Source organism: Neopelma chrysocephalum, unplaced genomic scaffold (assembly GCF_003984885.1).
Source record: "Neopelma chrysocephalum unplaced genomic scaffold, ASM398488v2 Primary Assembly neopelma1_24, whole genome shotgun sequence".
NCBI lineage: Eukaryota > Metazoa > Chordata > Aves > Passeriformes > Pipridae > Neopelma > Neopelma chrysocephalum.
The window spans coordinates 50265198-50285158 of NW_020897693.1; the positions used below are offsets into that span (position 1 = coordinate 50265198).

Sequence of the window (19961 nt, forward strand, 5' to 3'; positions counted from 1 at the left end):
GTAAACCCAGCAAATCTTCCAAACAAGTTTGGGCAAATGAATCCCGGAGTCAGGTTTCCCATCCATCATGTCAAGAGTGGTGGGTTGTTTTTCCAAGGCAGGGTTTGAGATGGGCAGCCTGACCTACAGCCAGGGCCGCATTGTTGGTGCCAGCGGGGGAAGGCTCTGGAGCAGGAGCAGGCTGCTGCTTCCTGGGAAATCACTCCTGAACACAATGGGACTCTGGGAGACAATAGCTCTACGGTTTCTTTTGATGTTTAAGAGTTTTTCTAATCTCTTCAGGTTAGATTAAGAGAGAGGCAGCCAAGGTCAGCAAAGGTCAGCAAGATGAAGTTTATTTTTACAGAAACCTTTCCCTTCCATCCAAGACCTCTCTAGCTAGTCAGTCACTTGCTATGAAGTTATTTTGCATTACACAGAATTCATGATTCCTTACGGCTTACACACACCACACTTTACATTCGACTCAGTTCACTGGTTGCAAAACCCCCCTCCCACCAAACCTCAGTGGCTTTAAATCCTTAATTAGCCCTTTCTTTGTCTTTCTGCCCTGAATGGCTTCCCCTCCCCCGCTGCTTTTTTTTTATAATGTAACAGAATTAAGTATTGTCATTTCATGCTTCTAGAGTTTACATACTGGTATTTAGGTTTATTTTTGTGAAATGTATGACACAGTCTCTCTGAGCCATATAAGATCAATGTATGAAATCCAGTTAAACCAAATTCTTTCATTACCCCAATGCTTTGCTCTTGAAAAGGAACAAAAATATTTTCAGAAATAACAGGAAAATAAAAATAGGAATGCATGGATAAAAAGTAGTTCTATTCCTACAGGGATTCATGAAAATTTAAGGTATATATACTCTGAACTTTTCCCATGCTGAGACTAAAGCTTTCTCAGCAAGCTTCTCTCTTGTACTTTTGGAGCGTTTATGTTCTGACTTGAAAAATAAGTTACGTGTAATCTGATAGTAAGGCCCAACAATTTTTTATATTCCAGATTGCTCAAAGCTCAAAATCACAATTGGACGGGATCAGGTTGGAGGCAAAGAAAGCTCTTAACTCACCACTGCATTTAGATGGTTTGAAGAGGTGTGGCAACGAATAAACACGTTGGCAAACAGTAGTTTTTTTGCACTGCCACATCACCGAGAGCCATTAATGATCCTAATCTCCTGGACGCTGTCCAGAGGTGGAGAAGAAGGAGGAGGAGGAGGAGAGGGCTCAGAAGGTACAGCCTAACATATGAATCCCCACAGAAAGCCCACAGTAGGCAGCCATCAGTGATATGAACAACCCAAGCTGCTCTCCCACCCACCTTGTTCCCCAAACAACCTACACAAAGCAGTTCACCTTTCTTCTGCTCTGTTCCCATCATTTTTTCTCTGTAATATTTCAACAGGTATGAATAAAATGCAAACATGTCTGTCGTGCTATATTTGCATATCAATTTTTTAAAGCCAATATTGCTTGCACACAGTTCATTCGGCAGGAAAAAGAACAAGTGTCTAAACCACCTTCAATTAAGTAGCACCTCCAGGCACAGAATTAACCCTTGCATTGACTTACTGAAGGCCAGACTGGACGGTTCCACCTCTGCCTCCAAGAACTAGGCAGCAGGCAATGTTGCCTTGTAATAGCCAGTCATGTGTTTTAAACTACCCTGATTTCTGTGTTGCTTCTATTCATCTAATAAATTGATTCACTGTTGACTTTAATCTCTGTTATTAATTCATCAGATGACTGAGTGATTCAACTACAGCTTTAATCTGACGATTATCTCACTAAACTTGAGCAATAGAGGTTTCAGTTACGATTCCAAATTATTTTGTTTCTTTATTGCTACATGATAAAATCCTTGCAGAAGTGTGCAAAGCCATTTTTCTATTAAAACTACTATGTTACCCCTGTAGACAGGCAAAGATAACCTTACAAAATAAATATGTCAGCCACTTCATTCCACTTTCAAATCTGTATGCGTGTCCTTCATACTTCAGATTAAGTATCTCAAACCACTCAGATTAAATATGTTGATAACTTCTTTAAAGAACACTGTGCTGTAACAGCATATATTTCTTTCACATAAATACCACATCTAAACCTGTTTCTGAATAAAGAGATGACAGACTACTGAGTACATGTCTGGCACTGCTATTCTGTATGTGGCCTGAAAGTGCTCTCCATGTCCAAGCATCTTCCAGTGCTCCAGTTCAGCAAGGTTACACTCACCTCTGAGGACCAACAAAAATTTCAAGTTCTATTGCACCACGTCACTTGGGCTGTAATAGCCTCACTGTATCCTTTCCTTCCCAGCTATCACAGTCCTGCTTGATGGAAAGATTTCAAATTGTCCAGGTTTTGAGAGCTGCTGAGCCAAGCACTGCCTTGGAAGAGCGCTCAGGGCAAGAGGTTCTCCACTTGCATGTGCACTTGGGATATGGATGGCAGTGCATCCTGAGGTCCATCCCTGCTGTATTCTGTACCTTCCTATTCGACCTCTGTGGCAGCACAGGTTTCTATTCAAGTGTGAAACATGGGGGGAGAGTAAAATGCATGCAAAAGTTAGTGGTTTCCTCCCATCATACTTTGTAGGTCACAAGGAAGACATCCATAGGAGAGAAAAGAAGATGATGAGCTGCTCTAGAGCAGGTCAGGAAGTGTCCTTGGTTCCTGCATATCCTAAACACAGCAATGGGTTTGTTCAATGTATCCTCATGTTGCACTGGAGGAAGGGGAAAATGCTGGGCAGAGATTTCTGACTCACAATAAATTGGAAATTCAACAACAGAAGAAAAAGTTAAATTTGCTGCATATATCTTCCAAGACCACATTTAGAAGTTATCTCAGAATGTTTCATCCTATATTTAGTAACAACTGCAGCAAGGTAAAATTGAAGTCAGTGAGTGCACCAGAAGCATCACCGGGTAATGGAACAGCACTTACATAAATGACTAAGTTACAGCACACTGGCCAATTTTAAAACTAATTATGTAGATCCTGTTAAATATTATGTGAACAAAAAGTACTTTAAGTTTTGCAACAAACTGCTGTAACTTTCCAGTACTTTACCCAGCTATGGTGAAAGAACTGCACTCAGAACCACATAATGGCTGCCAGCCGTCAAGTCTGGAAGTGCCTGCACACAGCAAGGAACAAGAAGCTTCATGTGACTGCTCTCCTAGCTTGGGTATTAGCCTTGGTAAAATAATGTATGCCACACTGTAGCGAGGAAAAGTTAACTTTTTGTTTGTTTTGTTCCTTTTCTTTCAACATTTTACAAATATTCGCTGAAAACTCAACTTCATCGGCAAATCTAAAACACATCAGAGCTGGTTTATACCAGAAAAATGAGCAGACATACACTGTGAAGATCAACAAAAAGACCCTGCTGGGAAAAGGGTAAAAGGAAAATCAATTCAGAAACCAAACATTTTCCACCCGCAAAAAAAAAAGAAAAAAATGAAAAAAGAAATCAGAAAAATCTACAGACTGAGAACGAGCATTTCACAGTGCTGAAGCCCCCTCAGCCATGACAGCAGGACGTGCACCTCCAGGGTTTGATGACAAGACACATCACACTTCCAATTTTTTTGTTTCTTCCCACTCCCCTCACCCCCGCAACACATATAACTGGTTTTGCTAACACGCTATAAAGTTCAGGACACTGCACATAGATATTTATATTAAGTCTCCCATTAGAGCCACTGGGTGTAATTTGGAAGAAAAAAAAGCTCACAGAGTCTTTTCTTATAACCAACCTGAAAATGAGAACATAGATAAACAAGGAGCTAGCAATCCAACTGTCACACAAAATTATCTTCTGGGCTGAAATTGCTCCTTTTTGGTCTTAAAACGCACGACAAAATTCTTTCGGTCACCAAAATCCCCTCTGCATTTTTGTGCTGCCCAGCCGACCTCCCCCGGAATCCGACAAGGAGATGATTTTCTTGAGTGGGAGGCAGAAAAGCAATAACCAATTTATATTAAACAAACAAGAAGGCTGCTGTAAAAATAAGGAGACTTGACCTGGGTCTGGGCCACGAGGTCGAGCCAGATCAATGCCTTTTTAGTTTTAAATTGAAGGCATTCTAATAATTTGGGGAAAATGGAACCAAGAACTGGATTTGGCAGATGCTTGTTATTGCTGAAACACACACAACCCTAGATGTGTCCTCACCCAATCCTGAAGGGTTTCTCTCTTCTCTCTCTCTCTCTCTCTCTCTTTCTCAAAGGCTCTCGTAAGTGCCAATAAATGACACCTCAGGAACACTCCTCTGCAGTCCCAGCAGATCATGCTCCCTTATCCTTACACTAAACTAAATCCTGACAACATTAAATATCTTTACTATAAAATTTGAAAGCTCTTAACCAATGATGTACAACTGAAGATGATTTGTGGCATCATTGAACTTAAAAAAATCGGTATAGGTCACATCAAGAAGACTTCTTTACATTATTTCCTCTATCATTAAGGTATCCAGGGACATTTTTCTCCAATTATATTTTAGAGAGTGAAGATACAGGTGACTTAATTGTCATACTGAAATTCTGGTATTTTATTCCAATATTCAGAAACTACTGAATCCCAAACAGGAATTTTATAGGAAGAATACTCCGTTTTAGTAATATAACAAGCTAGAAAATCTTTAATTTTGTTTCTCTTGACTCACTGGCAGAACAGGGGGAAATGAATTCACCTCCTGCAGAAGGAAAGAGAGGATTGAGGGATGAAGGAATGAGCTTTTTAGTACCCTCACTCTAAAGAACCAATGCTGCTCGACAAAAAAGTCTGAGATGCTGGAATTACTGCTGGAATGATAACAGAATGAGTGGCAGAAGCAGTTCCTGCAGCAGGCTGGGGATGCAAGCTGTGCCAGGCAATGGCTGGAGAGGAGTTCCTTTCCCAGTGGTGCAGAGCACAGCCATTCAAAACACTATCCCTACATGTTTCAGAGTTTAATGCAGATGTATTTTCAGGGGTATCAAGCCTGACAGATGTGAAATAAAAATGCTATTGTATCAGGGGAACTGATCTTCAAAATAGCTTGAGTAATCAGAATAAACATCAAATCCTGCCAAACACCTGCCAGCTTCTGGAAGGGCACGTTTGGGGAACTGTTGTGGGTTTTTTGGTTTGGATTTTCTGGGGAAAAAAAAATTAATTCTTTCCCCATTTTTCTGTCCTATGTCAGTATTAAGAGAAATGAATTTGAGGGCAAAAGGATAACCTGCCACATAATTCCCTGGACCATGTGCTGGTTTCTGCCTCCCCAGTCTCTCAGTGGCACTTCCTTAACTTCACATCCTCTCTGGGATGTGGCGTTACATGCAGAAGTGATGCCTTTTTCCTCCTGTGCCCACACCTACTGAAGAAGGAAGGGCTGCTGGTCATCACATTTCAGTGTTCAGAAGTTAAAAACCCCACATACTCGTTTTAAAACATGTTGGGTCAGATCCGTTTCTTTCCCGTGCTTGCCTCTGATTTATCTCTTTATTACAAAAGGCTTCTTAGCTCATAGGAACAGCAGCAACCCGCAGCATTAGCCAGGTTACAACACTACAGGCTTTAGTAGATCCACTCCTCAAATCAACTGTGAACAAGTAAACGCATGTGTCAGCTCCTTTCAAGGTCATTCGGGAAGCTCTCCCCCAAAACAGCTAACTTTAATAAGGAGATGCATGACAAGAAAAGCAGAACCTTGGAGGCCTTGAATCCATTTTTTCTTGGCTTTGCTTTTTGTAAATAAAATACTAAACATAATTTGTAAGAGCCTGTCCCTCTAAAAGTTACAAGACTGGAAAATACTGGTAAGATTTATTTGAAGTGGAGGTACTTATCAAATGTCACCGTTTTCCTGTTCAAAATGACTAATCATTTTGATTAACCTTTGATTTAATGATTATATACCACAGCAAAGTAAAAACACACATAAAATTACACTCCTAAGAAAATCTTGAAGCGCAGATCACATAAGAAAACAGTTATGTCAAAGCGGTTAGAAAATGTATTCACCATGTACACAATATTCAAACCAAAAGCTGACTCCACACACTCCACGGGAAGGCACCCACCACATGAACATTCATACCCAGGAATCACAGTCTAGTCTGTATCCTGTAGCCAACAAGAGATTGCTTCCAGAGGAAACTCCAAAAATACCAACCAAATAATAATTAAACTATAGAAGAAACTAACTACCATCTTACCAACTACTCCCAGTATCTTTCATAAGGAATTTTATTCCAGCTGGGAAATTGGTGTTAGCACTTTAGTCACATATAAAGAGAAGGCCTAAAGCAGCACAAGACAAGAAATAAAATTTATTATCTCAGAGTAAATACACATGAATTCCAAACCCTGTAACAGACTTCAAAGCAGAGAGAGAAAAACAGGATATCAAAAGTAAATTAGACAAAGAGCTGAAGGCACTTCTGAGAAATAAAAATATATGGTGGAAAATTAAAGCACATAAAACCACTCTTAAGATCCCATCTCAAAAGGCCAATTTGCACAGAGAATGCATACCACCAAAGTGAGCATGGAAAAGACTCTCTCAAAGCTTCACATCCATCAAACATGACAGTTGGACTGGATGATCTTAAAGGTCTCTTACAACCTTCATGATTCTAGGATTCTAACACAGGGATCTGTCCCCCTTCAGAAGCTCTGTTTCATCACAATTTGCCAACCTGTAGGACTGGCTGCAGACATCCATCAGCCCATCACACTCCACTGCACCAGTTGCAGTTGAGGAACTTTTAAGATACCCATTCCAAAATTTTTAAACTATTACTGCAATATCATTTTTCCTAATAAAAAAGATTCTGAACCAACAACTCTCTTCTTGACACAGTGAGTCAAAAGTGCTCTAACCTTAATAATCACCTGGGTCTAACAATACAAAGGTTTTGAAGACACACAGGAATCCCTCAGATTATTCAAGCTGAGCTTTGTTTTGCGCTGTTTTGGATTGACCTGAATAATGTGGAAAACATGAGCTGATGCTCCTCCCCTCCACAAACACCACTCTCGTAATATAAAACAAACTAATAATACTGTTCACTGAAATTTGTTTTGGGTTATGTCCCCTTCCTCCTACACTGTCACCAAAACTAATATGGCAAAGCCAATGACATCAAAACAATCTCCTACCTTGAGGAGTATCCTGGACACCAGAAAGAGCCAACTATAAATAAGGATGGAAGCTGGGGGAGCCTGCTGAAGGCCCCTTACTGTTTCCCCAGGCTCCCTCGGCAGTGTGGCATTGTCAGGCTCCTCCAAAGCACCAAAATTAGTCTTCTGCCTGTATTTTCCCCTCCAGGGAAATGTGATTCTGGTTAGAGCCAAGAAAGTAGCAAGTAATTTATCAGGGTAAATGAGATGCCGACTGCTAGACTGTAGAAAAGCATCACATACATTCTCCCTAATAAAAAGGGATTTTTTGAGTTGTGACACCCATTTGAAAAGTCAATAAAATGTAGCTGGAGCAGATGTTAAATGAAAAAGTGCATCCTGGAGCAGGAACTTGAGCAGCAGAACAAGTCCCTGGTGCTGAAGGCTCATGGTTCCCAATGCCCAGATCCCATGGCTCTAAAGCAGAGGTGGAGCCATGCACCAATGTGTACTAGCAAAATGGAAAGTCAGTCAATACAAGTGAGAGCATGGAGACAATCTGGAGGTGAATTTCTAAATCTAATCAGATCTGAGATCTCTTCCAAGGGCTTTGTCATACTCATAGCAGGCATGATTTGGTTGGCTATTATATATTCATACGGTTCCATTCAGAACAACCTTGTTTCACTACAGCGAATTCCATTGTGCTTCACAGTCCTGCTTCATTTCTTCCAAGGCAAATTCTTCAGGAGATTAACCTGACATATTTAGTCCCCTGATAATAGATCCTGTCTTTTCTGATATCATTACCAATTTCAAGCACATAGCAAGAAACAGGCTTAAAATTTCTTAAAAGTAGTGACTTGAAAGCTTTCTTGTTCCCACATTTTCTTGGTACAACACATTTCACTTTACATGTAACGTTGTAAGATTCAGCTCAAGTAAATATAAAATAAATTATTAAGCTTCTAATCAAAAGCTTCCAGTCCTAAAAACCCTTTTTATTGAACTTGAAGTGCTCCAGTGCATGGCACAGCTCTAATTGTAGTTCAGATTTTAAGTCGCTTGAAGTGGCTATTGTTCTTTTCTCAGAGTTCAACATATTATTCTTATGCTTCATATGCACAGAAGACATTAGTGAAGATAAACTGTGCAACTGGTAATTGAAATCAGAGTTGAAACATCTATTATGGTAACATACACTGTGCCACATCTTCAACACACTGAGAATGAAAAGGCTTTTGCGTATGAAGCACCAGTCGTGACACTCACTGGAACAAAAATGCATTAAGAAATGGAATGAAATACATTTACACAACATAAAATTTCCTAAAATTACTTACATTATCATTACTAGTCTTCTGCCATCTTGACAGATAAAATAAGTATAGCCCCAGTTTAATTCTGAGAGACGTGTCTGAGGAAAGCACAGTTTTTTCTAAAGCTATAAAAATTCATGTCAAAACCCCAGTTTGCTTCTGAAAATACTGATGTCCATAATATCTACTCATCTAAACAGGAGAAACCTGCATGATCTTTGGAAGAATTATTTGAAAGCACCTTCCTAACAAAACTGCAGAAAATACCAAACATTTCTAAGATTTCAAAATCAGGATTTTTTTATGAAATAAGATGTAGATAAAACTATATAGCTTTTGGAATCCAAATAACCAGTAAGTGATTATAGTAGCAACAAAGCTCTAATAAAAGGGCCACCAACTGAAACACTTATCCAGTTTAAGCTTGCTCCTGGGACCATGCCCAGCATTCCAGCTCTTTATAAATTTCTTGCAAAGCAACAACTTTTTACAAGACTGTAAAATTTGCTTATCATTATCACATCAGGAAACAAATGCTTTTTTAATATTTTAACTGATGAACACTGTAACTGCTACTTTATGTTATATTAAAAAAAGAAAAACCACCCAGATATTGCACCATGTCTGGTTGGGGTAACCAATTTTTTATGGATATCTAAAGTCCTCTGTGTGGAAGTAACAACACAGAGTATTTTATAGCAAGGGATAATTAGAAAGATGGACATAAAGATGAACTTCCTATTTCCAGGGTGCTACACACTGCATATGAAGATGATTCTAAGACATGTGACAAACCTGACTGCATCATCTGTCCAAATCTGGTGTGGTATGTAAAATGGCTTGCAAATGGAAACCAATAAAGATATTTACTGATCTATATATATAAAAAATACACTTTCCTAATTTTATACCTTTACAGAAGTGCTGCTTTCATCACCAAGAATGAGTATTCCTTCTCTATCCTGTAAATTGGTACTCCTTGTACTGGCATCTTCTAACTGGGATCAGGACTAAAACAAGAACTCCTCAAAATCAGACCACAACTCTGATAAACTGAATGACCAGCTCAAAGCCTGTTATTCATATGGTGCTACTGCAGTCAATGCAGCTTACTAAATATTTAAGATATATAAAGATAAACATGCAGGACTGGAAATCACTACACACCAAAACCAGAGATGATCTTTAAGGTCCCTTCCAACCCAAACCATATGATTTTTTTCCTCTGTAAATGGCTCATGGAAAAATATACATCAGGTACTTCACTCATTATTCTAATGATCAATGTTCAGGGGTTTTATTATTATTAATTGCACATAAATTACCATGATTTTTGTATCCCTGGGAAACTATTTAGCCATTCACCTCTCAGAGGAACAATGCTGAACAAAGGTGATGAAAGCTCAGCATATAAGAACAATGCAGAACACACAAATTTATGCATGCCATTTAAAAGGCATGGCATTTAGACTACTAGCAAAAAAATCAAAAGTATGTAATAAATCTTTAATTGTAAAAAAACCCCAAATTAATGTTTGCCAAGTCCTTGATAACATTTAAGCATGAACACTGCCTACTTCAGGAGTGCAAAATCTTCTTAACTCACTTATCTGCATATATCCTCAACCTCCTCTGAAGTGTTCTGCTGCAAAATTCATTGTATCCGAGATCTGCTAATCATCATCAGGAAATTCTGTTATGCATCTTAAGGACGTACTTTAGGCTCTCAAGAGGAAAAATAAACACGTTTTATTAGCTGCTTTTGGAAAATACTGATTTGTATTTATTTAGAAACCTTTTCAAGTTGCACCACTGTTAAATTAAATATTTATGGCATGATTTTCCAAGGAGTTTAACACCTGTTAAGAGTTTAACATGCTGACTTCAACAGGAGTTCCAAGGGGCCAGCATTTCTGTAAACCTCAGAAGGGACAAGGTTGGGATGTGGCGAAACAGCTTGAGATGGATGTCACTGCTGAGCCCTGAAATGCAACCAGGATCCTGCCCAGCCCCCATTTCCCATCCAGCACTGCATTTCTGACAACAGAATTAGCCATAGTTTCCTAGAAATGCCAGAAATACCACTCATTAATACCTGTGAACTGAAAATAAAGCATCAGCTAAATGCTGTTAAGTTAATCCTCAATGCATCTCCCCTGTTCTTGACTAGTGGAAAACTTACATGCTTGGATCATACACCATCACTGAGCAGCAACTATAGAGACTAAAATCCACAGTGTGACAAGAACTGGAAAGCAAAGCTATTGATACTGAGAGTGAGAAGTTGAGCAAGGATGAAGACAAAAACAGAGAATAAAGAAGAAAATATGCCTGATACACTGCAAAAACCCGTATCCTGGTGACAGTGGGGCCAGTGGCTTTGGCATTTGGCCTCTCAGCCAAAACCGAAGCCTGTGCCTCTGGTCTTGCTGTCAACTGAAGTCAAAATAAGGGGTTAGGTTTACTAATCCTTATTTTGCTTAGCTTCTGAGAGACTTACACTTACAATCCCTCCCAGCTTCATGTTTTCAGGTATCCCATGTATCCCATTCTTTCTTTTTTTCTCACACCCTGCAGGTGGTTGCCCTCCTGCCCTTCCTGGTCCTTTACCCATTTTGCAACACGTGCCTAAATCTGAACTGCAGTGCAAAGACATCAATTTATATTTCAGAATTAAATACCAAAATTTCCTTGTGGGATTTGACCTATAATTCTGGAAGCAAAAAAAATGTTATCTTTTAGGCAGTAAATAAATAAGTAACATCTAAGTAAGAAATTACTATACATCAAAATGATTCAAATGAAGATCAACGTGATTTCATAAACTTAGGACAGATAAAATAGTTGAATATTGAAGATTAGACACATCAATCTCCTTATACAGTTTACAGCACACTGCAAATCTGCCCAGCAAGCTGAATATTTTACTCATTAAAACAGGAGCTTTCATGGCACTATAAAACATTTTCGAATGGAGACCAGAAAACCAACAAGCATATTTACTGTAAAGCTTTATATTTGTGTCATCAATTAACACCAAAACTTTGGAAAAAACCTAAAATAAAACCTAATCAAAGGAGCTAGCTGTCAAAACAGATGGGAACTGTATTTTTCAAATCAAGCAAAAAGCCAAAGCTTTCGAACATTTAGTGTTGCATCAGCTGATACAGACAACTTAAAGGAAGGACAGCAAATGTCAGGATTTTATGAAGAAAAGGTGTCCCTGACTTAAAGATTCACATTTATGAATTTCCATTGATTTTTTTTTTTTTGGCTTCAGGATGATTAACTCCACACCAAAGCAGACCTCTGAAACCTGAACTATAAATAAGGTGTCGCCATGACACTGCAGGCAAAATAAATAAAAACAGAGCCCCAACATTATTTCAGCCTCAAACAAATGTTTCAGTCCCTACATTGTCTGGCTCAGAAAGATACATAGACAGTCTCACAGACAGAGATATAAATGAACAATTGCAGTACCTTTTTCCCACACTGTTTACAGGGTTGGCTATATTCCTATTGGCAATAGATTTTCTTCTTGACAGCTTCTTGGTGTTGGGGCTGTCATCAGTGTTGTCATCCTCTTTCTTTGTTGTGTTACTTCCTTTGCTGTTCAGGTCCCTTAGCACATTATAATTAATTTTACTTGAGATTTTCTTCTGTTCTAACATCTTTTCAATTGCCTCTCCTGCTGTGCTGGCTTGAATTGGCTCCCGCTTCTTTGCAGATTTCTTTGGCTTAATTAAAATATAAAATTAGTGATGTAGATACAAACAAAGTTTCCATGAAGCAGAGGGGCGAGTTACAGGGCAGCAGTCCTGGCTCAGGTGCTGCTGAGGTGGGGATGCAGGCGACATGCCCAGGCTAAGCCAGCGCTCCCTCTCCTGCCACTCAACGGGACCAAAGCATTTCTTTTCTCTGAGAGATAAATGTTTGCTTTTTTGCCAAATGCCCAGTGTATTACAAATTCTTTACTTAGTGTCTGCAATGCTGCCAGAGAAGAAGGATGGGCCATTTCTCATGCATGAAAAGAAAGAAAGGGGTGGAGGAGTGAACTCCTGTTACAGGAATAGGGACGCTGATAGCATTACCCAGCATGGAAATAAAGAATTTCCCCTGCTAAAACTGCCTTTAGAGTGAAGCTGGGTCACGACTCCCCTAAGCACTGACAACTCAGCATCGAAGCTGCAACACTGGTTTATATCGAGTCTGAAAGCGGCGTGGGAAAGCATCTACCCAACTCCTCCTCCTCACTGGAAAAGGCCAAGAACATGAGCAGCAGCTTTCTAGGCATGGACTGGCATTAACACCGATGGATAGGAAGCAGGAGGCTGCAGACACACGGGCACTGCGGCAACGTCACCCACAAGTGCCTTTCCCAGGCAGGGGCTGCGGGGGCTGACGCTGCGCAGAGCCAGGCAATGAGAAATGACACCGGAGAACATTTCCAGCCATGTCCCATGCCTGGGTAGGTACGAAAAAAAACCAACCACCCCAGAATCTCTGTTTCTCATTTGGCATTTTCCTTTTCAAAGGAAGGTTTTAACACCAAGCTCTGCAGGAGATTTATTTTTTAATGGATAATAGCCCCTCTGTTTACCTACATGGGTCAAGTGCTACCTTGAAACTGGAAGGCACCACATTAATCAAGTTCTACTCGAGCTGTCAGAAACAATACAGGGTTAGAGAAAAACTCCTGTGTTGTCCGAACAAAAAAGTGGGTGTTTGGGCTACTTGGCGGTGCCAACGAGTTATACAATTTTGAAAATTGCTGGTAGACTGCCACGTCTGCGTGAGCTCAGGATGAATGAGAAACTCTGAAGCATAAAACAGTGTTTCATTGTCTGGTTTTGTTTTTATTGTTGAAATACCTAAGGGAAGCAGGAAACTCTGTCTTTCGCATTAGTCGGAAAAAAAGATAGAGGATATATGCACTAAAAACTAACATGGATTTTAGTTGCATGTGGACGATTTGACTTGTCACTTGCTCAATTACACAAAATACTAATGCTGTAAATCGTGAATATACGGCCAATTAGGCTGTTTAAACTGCTAAACATGGAGACAGGACATGCCATTTGTTAACATAACTGTCGCATTCTTTATGAAAGGTAGAACAAAATACTCCTTCAAGTGACTGCAACAAGGATCTGTTCAGTTCTTCATAAAGAAATCATTATTGTAAGAGCAAAGAAAGCCACTGAAGTTATGGCAAGTACAAACAAATTCCCCATGCACACGTTAAAAAAAAAATTAGGCATGTCTTAAGACCTGTATTTTAATAAGCAAGCAATTAGAACAGCAATCATAAATGCAAAGAGCTAGTTCTAACTTTGACATGCACAAAAATCTCTCATAATAGCAATTTAAAATAAAATTTTGGGCAAGAAAGCGTTTTACTCACCACCTGAAAAAATACAGCCTTGTAATTCAATAACAGCTAGAGATACAATAGCTTTTGCTCATTTAGTGGTGACCTGTACCAGTATGCCCATAATCCTACAGGGAGTTGATCAGCAGATGTCACGAATTTCCAGAACATTTTCAAACAGACACAATTAACACACAGTTTAATACCTTGTGTTCCTTATAAATCCCAAGTTCTTTCTCTTTTGCTATTCTTGCTTCCTTTTCTGAAAGATGACAAAAGGGTAACCAGCATGAAGATTACACAGACTGCATATTTCAGCAACACCAGCCAAAAGGAGAATTTCAGTCCTACATACTTACCTTTTTGTTCCTTCAAATAATCTGCATTTTCTTTCATCCACAGCTCTGCTTTTATCTGAGCTTCTGCTTCGTTAAGTATATACTAGAAGACAAAACAAGTTTATCTACTTTCAGAAATCAAATCGAAAACCATAAAGCAAAACTGAACTGAAAAACCACTGGCAAGGTCAATTCATATTCCATTTTAAAAAATACATTAATAAAAGAAAACATGAGTGAGATGTGACAATCAGAGAGCAGTTCTAGTAACTTCTAAAGCTGGCAAAAGCAACGACCTGTTTTCAAAAAACAGTGCTTGGTTTCCAAACTATGATGGGGTGACCAAAAACCATCCAGGACTCATTGTACATGGTCTGTAATTCACCAAAAACGATCCTGGGTTTATGATCTTTTTCAGATGATACGAGAGGTTATTATGACAATATGGTTGTCTGTAAGTAATTCTGTGTGTTGATGGTGGTCTGTAATTCAAAACAGAGCGGGAACCATTGCCCTGTGCGACCAAAACAGAAACATGTGTCTTCTGGGTAGGTTTCTGCCAAGGTTTAGGCAGAGTTACTGAGATTATCAGTTCAATGGCCACATCTGTGTGAAGGAAACCAGCTCAGATTGCTGGAGTGTTAGTCCTCTAGATTTTAGAGAGTTGGGTTCAGTAACCACATCCAGGCTTATTTGCAGTTAACTCCAGTAACATCATTAGTGAAAATGGAGCTGTAAAACACATCTAGGACTATTCAGATGAATCACAGAAATAAATAAACAGATAGGTAGCAATTACTTAATTGTAAATTACTTAAATGTAAAAATTAACCCAGTATTTAGCTCAACTATCAATGAAACAAAAGTCAACGCTGTTTGGGAGTGAAGAGTTTCTGCAGAACAAAGACAAATTAGGCCATCCGTCATGAACAAGACACTTTAATTTTAAGCAGTGCACCCAAGACTTGTAAAATGATGTTTAAGTGCAAGAAAACAATTTGAGACTTCTCCATCTTTTGGGCCTGAACATTTGAGATTTTCTCCAAGTAAAATGTACATCTAGGATTTCATAAGAAAAATAACTCCAGTCAAATTAAACTAATGCAGGCAGGAGTCCTTCCTGCAAACAAGGGAGGGCAAACAAGGCGAGCAAATGGCTGTGCAAGTCCTGGTTTATCAGACCAATGTTTTTACTCTTTCATCTACTTCTATTAAAAGTGGACCATAATAGTAAAACCCACTTCTTCCTAGCTCAGTTATTCATCCTGCTTAGGCTTTCAGAGAGTTCATAATCTTGGGCTCACAATATTACAGTCTATTGCCATAGAAATGAACATGAAGTCATAAAAGCAGAGTTATGACCTCATCACAGAGCCTAGGAAGAGGAGAAAATGTGCTTGTTCTTCCCCTGTGATTGTTTAAATTATGGACTGGCTATAGTGGAAAACTTTAGCATTCCCACTCCCTCCATTCCGCATCCACTCCAATCATAAGACACTGAAGCCCAACCCAGCAAGCCCCACTTCACAGCTACAGTCAACTCATCACCAGCAATGTTTTAGAGACCAGTAACCCCTGTGCAACCTCATCACTCTCACTCAGTGACTCTGCACCCGAAAAGGAGTTTTTAGCATTGCCATTATCTGTTCCAATGACACTGTAAACCAGAGTGGTGGCTGGAGAGGGCGTCAGGTTCAGCATCAGGAGAGCTGGACTGTCATGTGTCCAAGCACTGACCTGCTCTGTGGCATCCAACAAGCCATTTTCCACAGTCATGTGTCTGACCTGCTCAGGCTATATGGTAACGGGTGTTTTTTGCTGCCACACAAATAATAATATATGCAGAAAACATTACAGAAATCTTTGGAAGGACACAGAAGCTGTACATGCTGGTTTTACAGCTTGGTTTCCATGGCAGCCTCATATGCTGAATATAACTTATTAAATAATCTTATTAAATATTTCTATCTAATAATCTTCTTAAATATATCTAATTAAATAGTGAATTTAGAGTGCCACCAAACTTTTAAAAGTCCTCCTTTAGAAAAAAAGACATTCTAAAACTTAATTATTCCAGCATGCTAAGAGTAAGCAGCAGCAGCAGTCCCACATATGTGTATTTATATATAACTTGGGCAAGGAACAACAAATTCATGAGAATCAGTTTTGCTCTCAGATCACTGAAATTGCTCAAATCCCTCTATAGATCAGAGAGAAGAGGCAGTTGAGGGGAGAGGATAAACCAGACAAGAACCATTTTGTCTTTCCCAGATATCCAGATGCAGAGACACTCGGGATAAGAGGGCACCTTACCCGATCTATTTCACTGTCGTCGATCCCACTCAGATCTAATTCACCATCTCCCGTATTCTCACCTACAGGAAAGAACACATTTTAATCAGCCACATGTTTGCTCAAAATTCATCACAACTCAAGTTCCGTAGTAATGTAACACTTCAGGATTGTCCTTCAGAGATTTGCATCCTTCCACCTTCATCCAGGATGTTTAATGTGTTGCTGAGTATTTTCAGCATGGAGGTACACGCGCGCACAAATTCACCACACTGAATTAATATGAAATTCGGGAATCAGCACAGTCTTCTTCAGTGCTAAAAATCTGTCAGAGACTTCCAGTCATCTTTTTTCCCCCCATTTTAATTTACAGCTACAAATGTTCAGCAGGAAGCTGGGGAAACCATTTTAAAAGATGACCATTTTTCTTTCAACATAACAAGAATTTCTCTGTCAGAGCCTATAGGTCAGTAATTTGTCCGTAAATTATGACTTAGAAAATATCTTCTGTTTTCAGAGAAGCAGCACTGACCACTGAATAACACATCGTGCCGACAGTCACATGATGGCTTTCTTCTCCACTTTCTGTAATAACAATTTCACTGCAATTTTGCTAGTTTGGTAGCTATTAAGACTTCTGAAAACAAATTTTTAAATATTCTGTCCATTAAAAAGCATAGCAGCACAGAACTGAGGCCTAATTTGGGACTGGCACAGTGTACAGCAGCAAAACCTGATTTTCCACATCACATTAGAGTACTGTAGTAATACGCTATTAATGTATCCAGGTAGAGAAGAAAACAAATTGTTCAACAAAGACTTATGCTGGGGAATGAAGCAATCTTCTTGGTCATCTCCATTACATCTAATAAAGATCAAACAAGAGATGACCTAACCAGTTTACTTGCAGAAAAAAAGGTAAACAAATTAAGTTTCAACAATCTGCAATAACAAATTAAAACCAAAATGGTGCAGATCAGCTTGGCATCTTCACAATTCCCACTCCCCAGTACTGGTGATGTACCTTCCCACAAACTGAGATCTTTGAACGGTTTGATTCCCCAGCCTGGTGCTCCTGCACAGCTCTGGACCGGTGGAGGGAGATGGCAGCAGCAGTTCTTTGATCCAACAGCAGCCAATGGCAACCAAACAGTAAAACAAGCAAAGGGTGGAAATACAAGCACTCCCAGAAGATGTAAATGATGCTCTGCTTGGCAAAACTCAGGAGTTTAAACCAGTTGCCTGAAGTACATGAAACCACAGGTCTGTGAATCCAACCAAAACACCTGATAAGGGATAGAGGCTGAGCTTCCTGAGGTGGTGCAAAGGGTCTGGATGCTCAACTCAACAGACACTGACCGGTATCAGACACCGAGCGCTTACAAATGTCTTTTCAAAATGCACCTTAAACAACCAACAGAAAGTTTTAAACTTTCCACACCAAGTCATAAGAAAAATGGATTTTACCTCCAAAAAAATGCCATCACAAGGAACAGCATAGAATCATAGAATGATAAAGTCATAGAACGGTTTGGGTTGGAAGGGACCTCAAAGATCATCTCATTCCAAACCCTTGCCATGGGCAGGGAGACCTTCCACTAGACCAGGCTGCTCAAAGCCCCATCCAGCCTGGCCTTGAACACTTCCAGGGATGGGGCATCCACAGCTCCTTTGTGCAACCTGTTCCAATGCTTCACTACCCTCAAAGTAAAGAATTTCTTTCTAATATCCAATCTCAAACCTCTATCAGTTTAAAGTCATGCCTCATTGTCCTGTCACTCCAGGCCCTTGTAAAAAGTCCCTCTCCAGCTCTCTTGTAGCCCCTTTAGGTACTGAAAGGCCACATTTAGCTCACCTGAAGCCTTCTTCTCCAGGCTGAACAATCTCAATTCTCTCAGCCTTTTCTCACAGGAAAGGTGTTCCAGTCCTCCATAACACTATACTTGGATTTTTTCCTGAGATTGTCTCATAAATGCAATATCAACTTTACCAATTCAGATAATGTGGTGCTAATATGACCGAAAAGGCCTTAAGGTACATTTCTCATTGCTGTTACACTTAGAAATTAATTGCATGTTAGTCCCAGGCACCAGATTTACTTTACAACCTTTTTCCACCAAAATACCTTAAAAGTGTGAAAGATTTTATAACTATATAATTGATCAGTACATATGCTTTTCTTCTGGTCTGATCTCTATATAATGCAGTAAGAGCAGAACTTTCTGCAGCAGTGCCAGCAGCTCCTCATGCAGGCACCCCATTACCATCCAGGCTGGGATGCAACCACAGGACATGGCCAAGCACTCCCTGGCTTGGAAGGACAGAAAGGAAAAGCAAGGTGACAAAATACACACCTGTGGTTTGCCACCTTTTAATATAATTCACTGGAATTTTTTTTTGAAAAACATAATCATGCAAAGCGTGGAGAGGAATCACCCACAGGAGTGCAGGGTATTCTGGAAAATAGCACTGCACATTTCTCCTGTTGGAGCTGAGATCCCAATTTTCAGTTTGGTTTACCTGTGCAAATACAGGATTTATTTTTCTTCCATATTCATTGCACCAGGTAAACTAAGCTGTCCACATTCTCTGCACAGACTTGCAATTAGGGACAAAGAAAAAGGGAGCCAACCTTGAAAATCATTATTAAGTTCTGAAAATCGTAGGTTAGAAAACCAAAATTTGAAAGTGGTGACAGAACTACTCAACTCACTGCTCAACTTCACATAAAATTGATCCCAATATTATTTGTTATAAAAATTGCCAAAGCATCTTATATATCCCACTGAAATCAAGCTGCCACTGCTTTTCATCATTATACACCTTACTCTTCCTATACTCTGCTATATTTTTGGATCAGAGGTTTAAAATTTAATATGTCACAGTACAGTAGGTGTCTGTTCCCTTACACAGCCCTAACATGCCAGACTGAAAATGATGTAATTTCAGGCACCATGAACAATTTCACTTGTCATTTCAAATATAACTTGTTACCAAATTAGGTGCCAGTTTTTCTCATTGCATCAATTAGCAACAGGGATGGAAAACTCATTCTCCAACTGGTAAATTGCAGAGAAGAATCCAGAAGTTATATGTAATAAGCATTTCTTAGACCCCATAACAGCAGCGGAGGGAGTAATTGCAGGATATCCCTCTGCCTGCAAGTTGTCCTTTTTCCTGCCAAAGTGATAGGCATTCATTAAATGGGTTTTTCAGAAGAGAAGGTGCCTTCAAATCCTTAGTTTAATGCTTTAGCTGAGGAAAAAAAAATTGTTTTGTTACAGAACGCCAATTCAAAACAGAACACATCAATTTTGATATGAAAATTTCCATGGCAATCGTTTCCAACAGGAGTAGACCTTACCTGCCACAAATATCTGTCTGCTTGATGCTATATCAGCTCACTGCAGGGCATGGAAACTAAACCCCTTGCTTTTTTATATACCAGAAAAATCTTCCCAGCTGCTAAACTTCTCAAAACAATTTCTGAATGATCATTTTCTCTTTTAATAAAAGGGTCAAAA

General features: G+C 39.5%; 1 protein-coding gene across 3 annotated transcripts in view; it reads right to left on the reverse strand.

The window, feature by feature from the left end:
* The window catches only part of BRF1 (BRF1, RNA polymerase III transcription initiation factor subunit), a 175741-nt gene that overhangs the window by 31555 nt on the left and 124225 nt on the right, over positions 1 to 19961 (reverse strand). For all 3 annotated transcript variants that reach the window (XM_027674141.1, XM_027674142.1, XM_027674143.1), the window contains 4 exons: positions 16459 to 16520; positions 14167 to 14248; positions 14014 to 14069; positions 11917 to 12173 (listed from right to left, as the gene is read on the reverse strand). In XM_027674141.1, coding sequence (XP_027529942.1) covers positions 11917 to 12173; positions 14014 to 14069; positions 14167 to 14248; positions 16459 to 16520 — 457 coding nt within the window. The remainder of the gene's footprint in view (positions 1 to 11916; positions 12174 to 14013; positions 14070 to 14166; positions 14249 to 16458; positions 16521 to 19961) is intronic.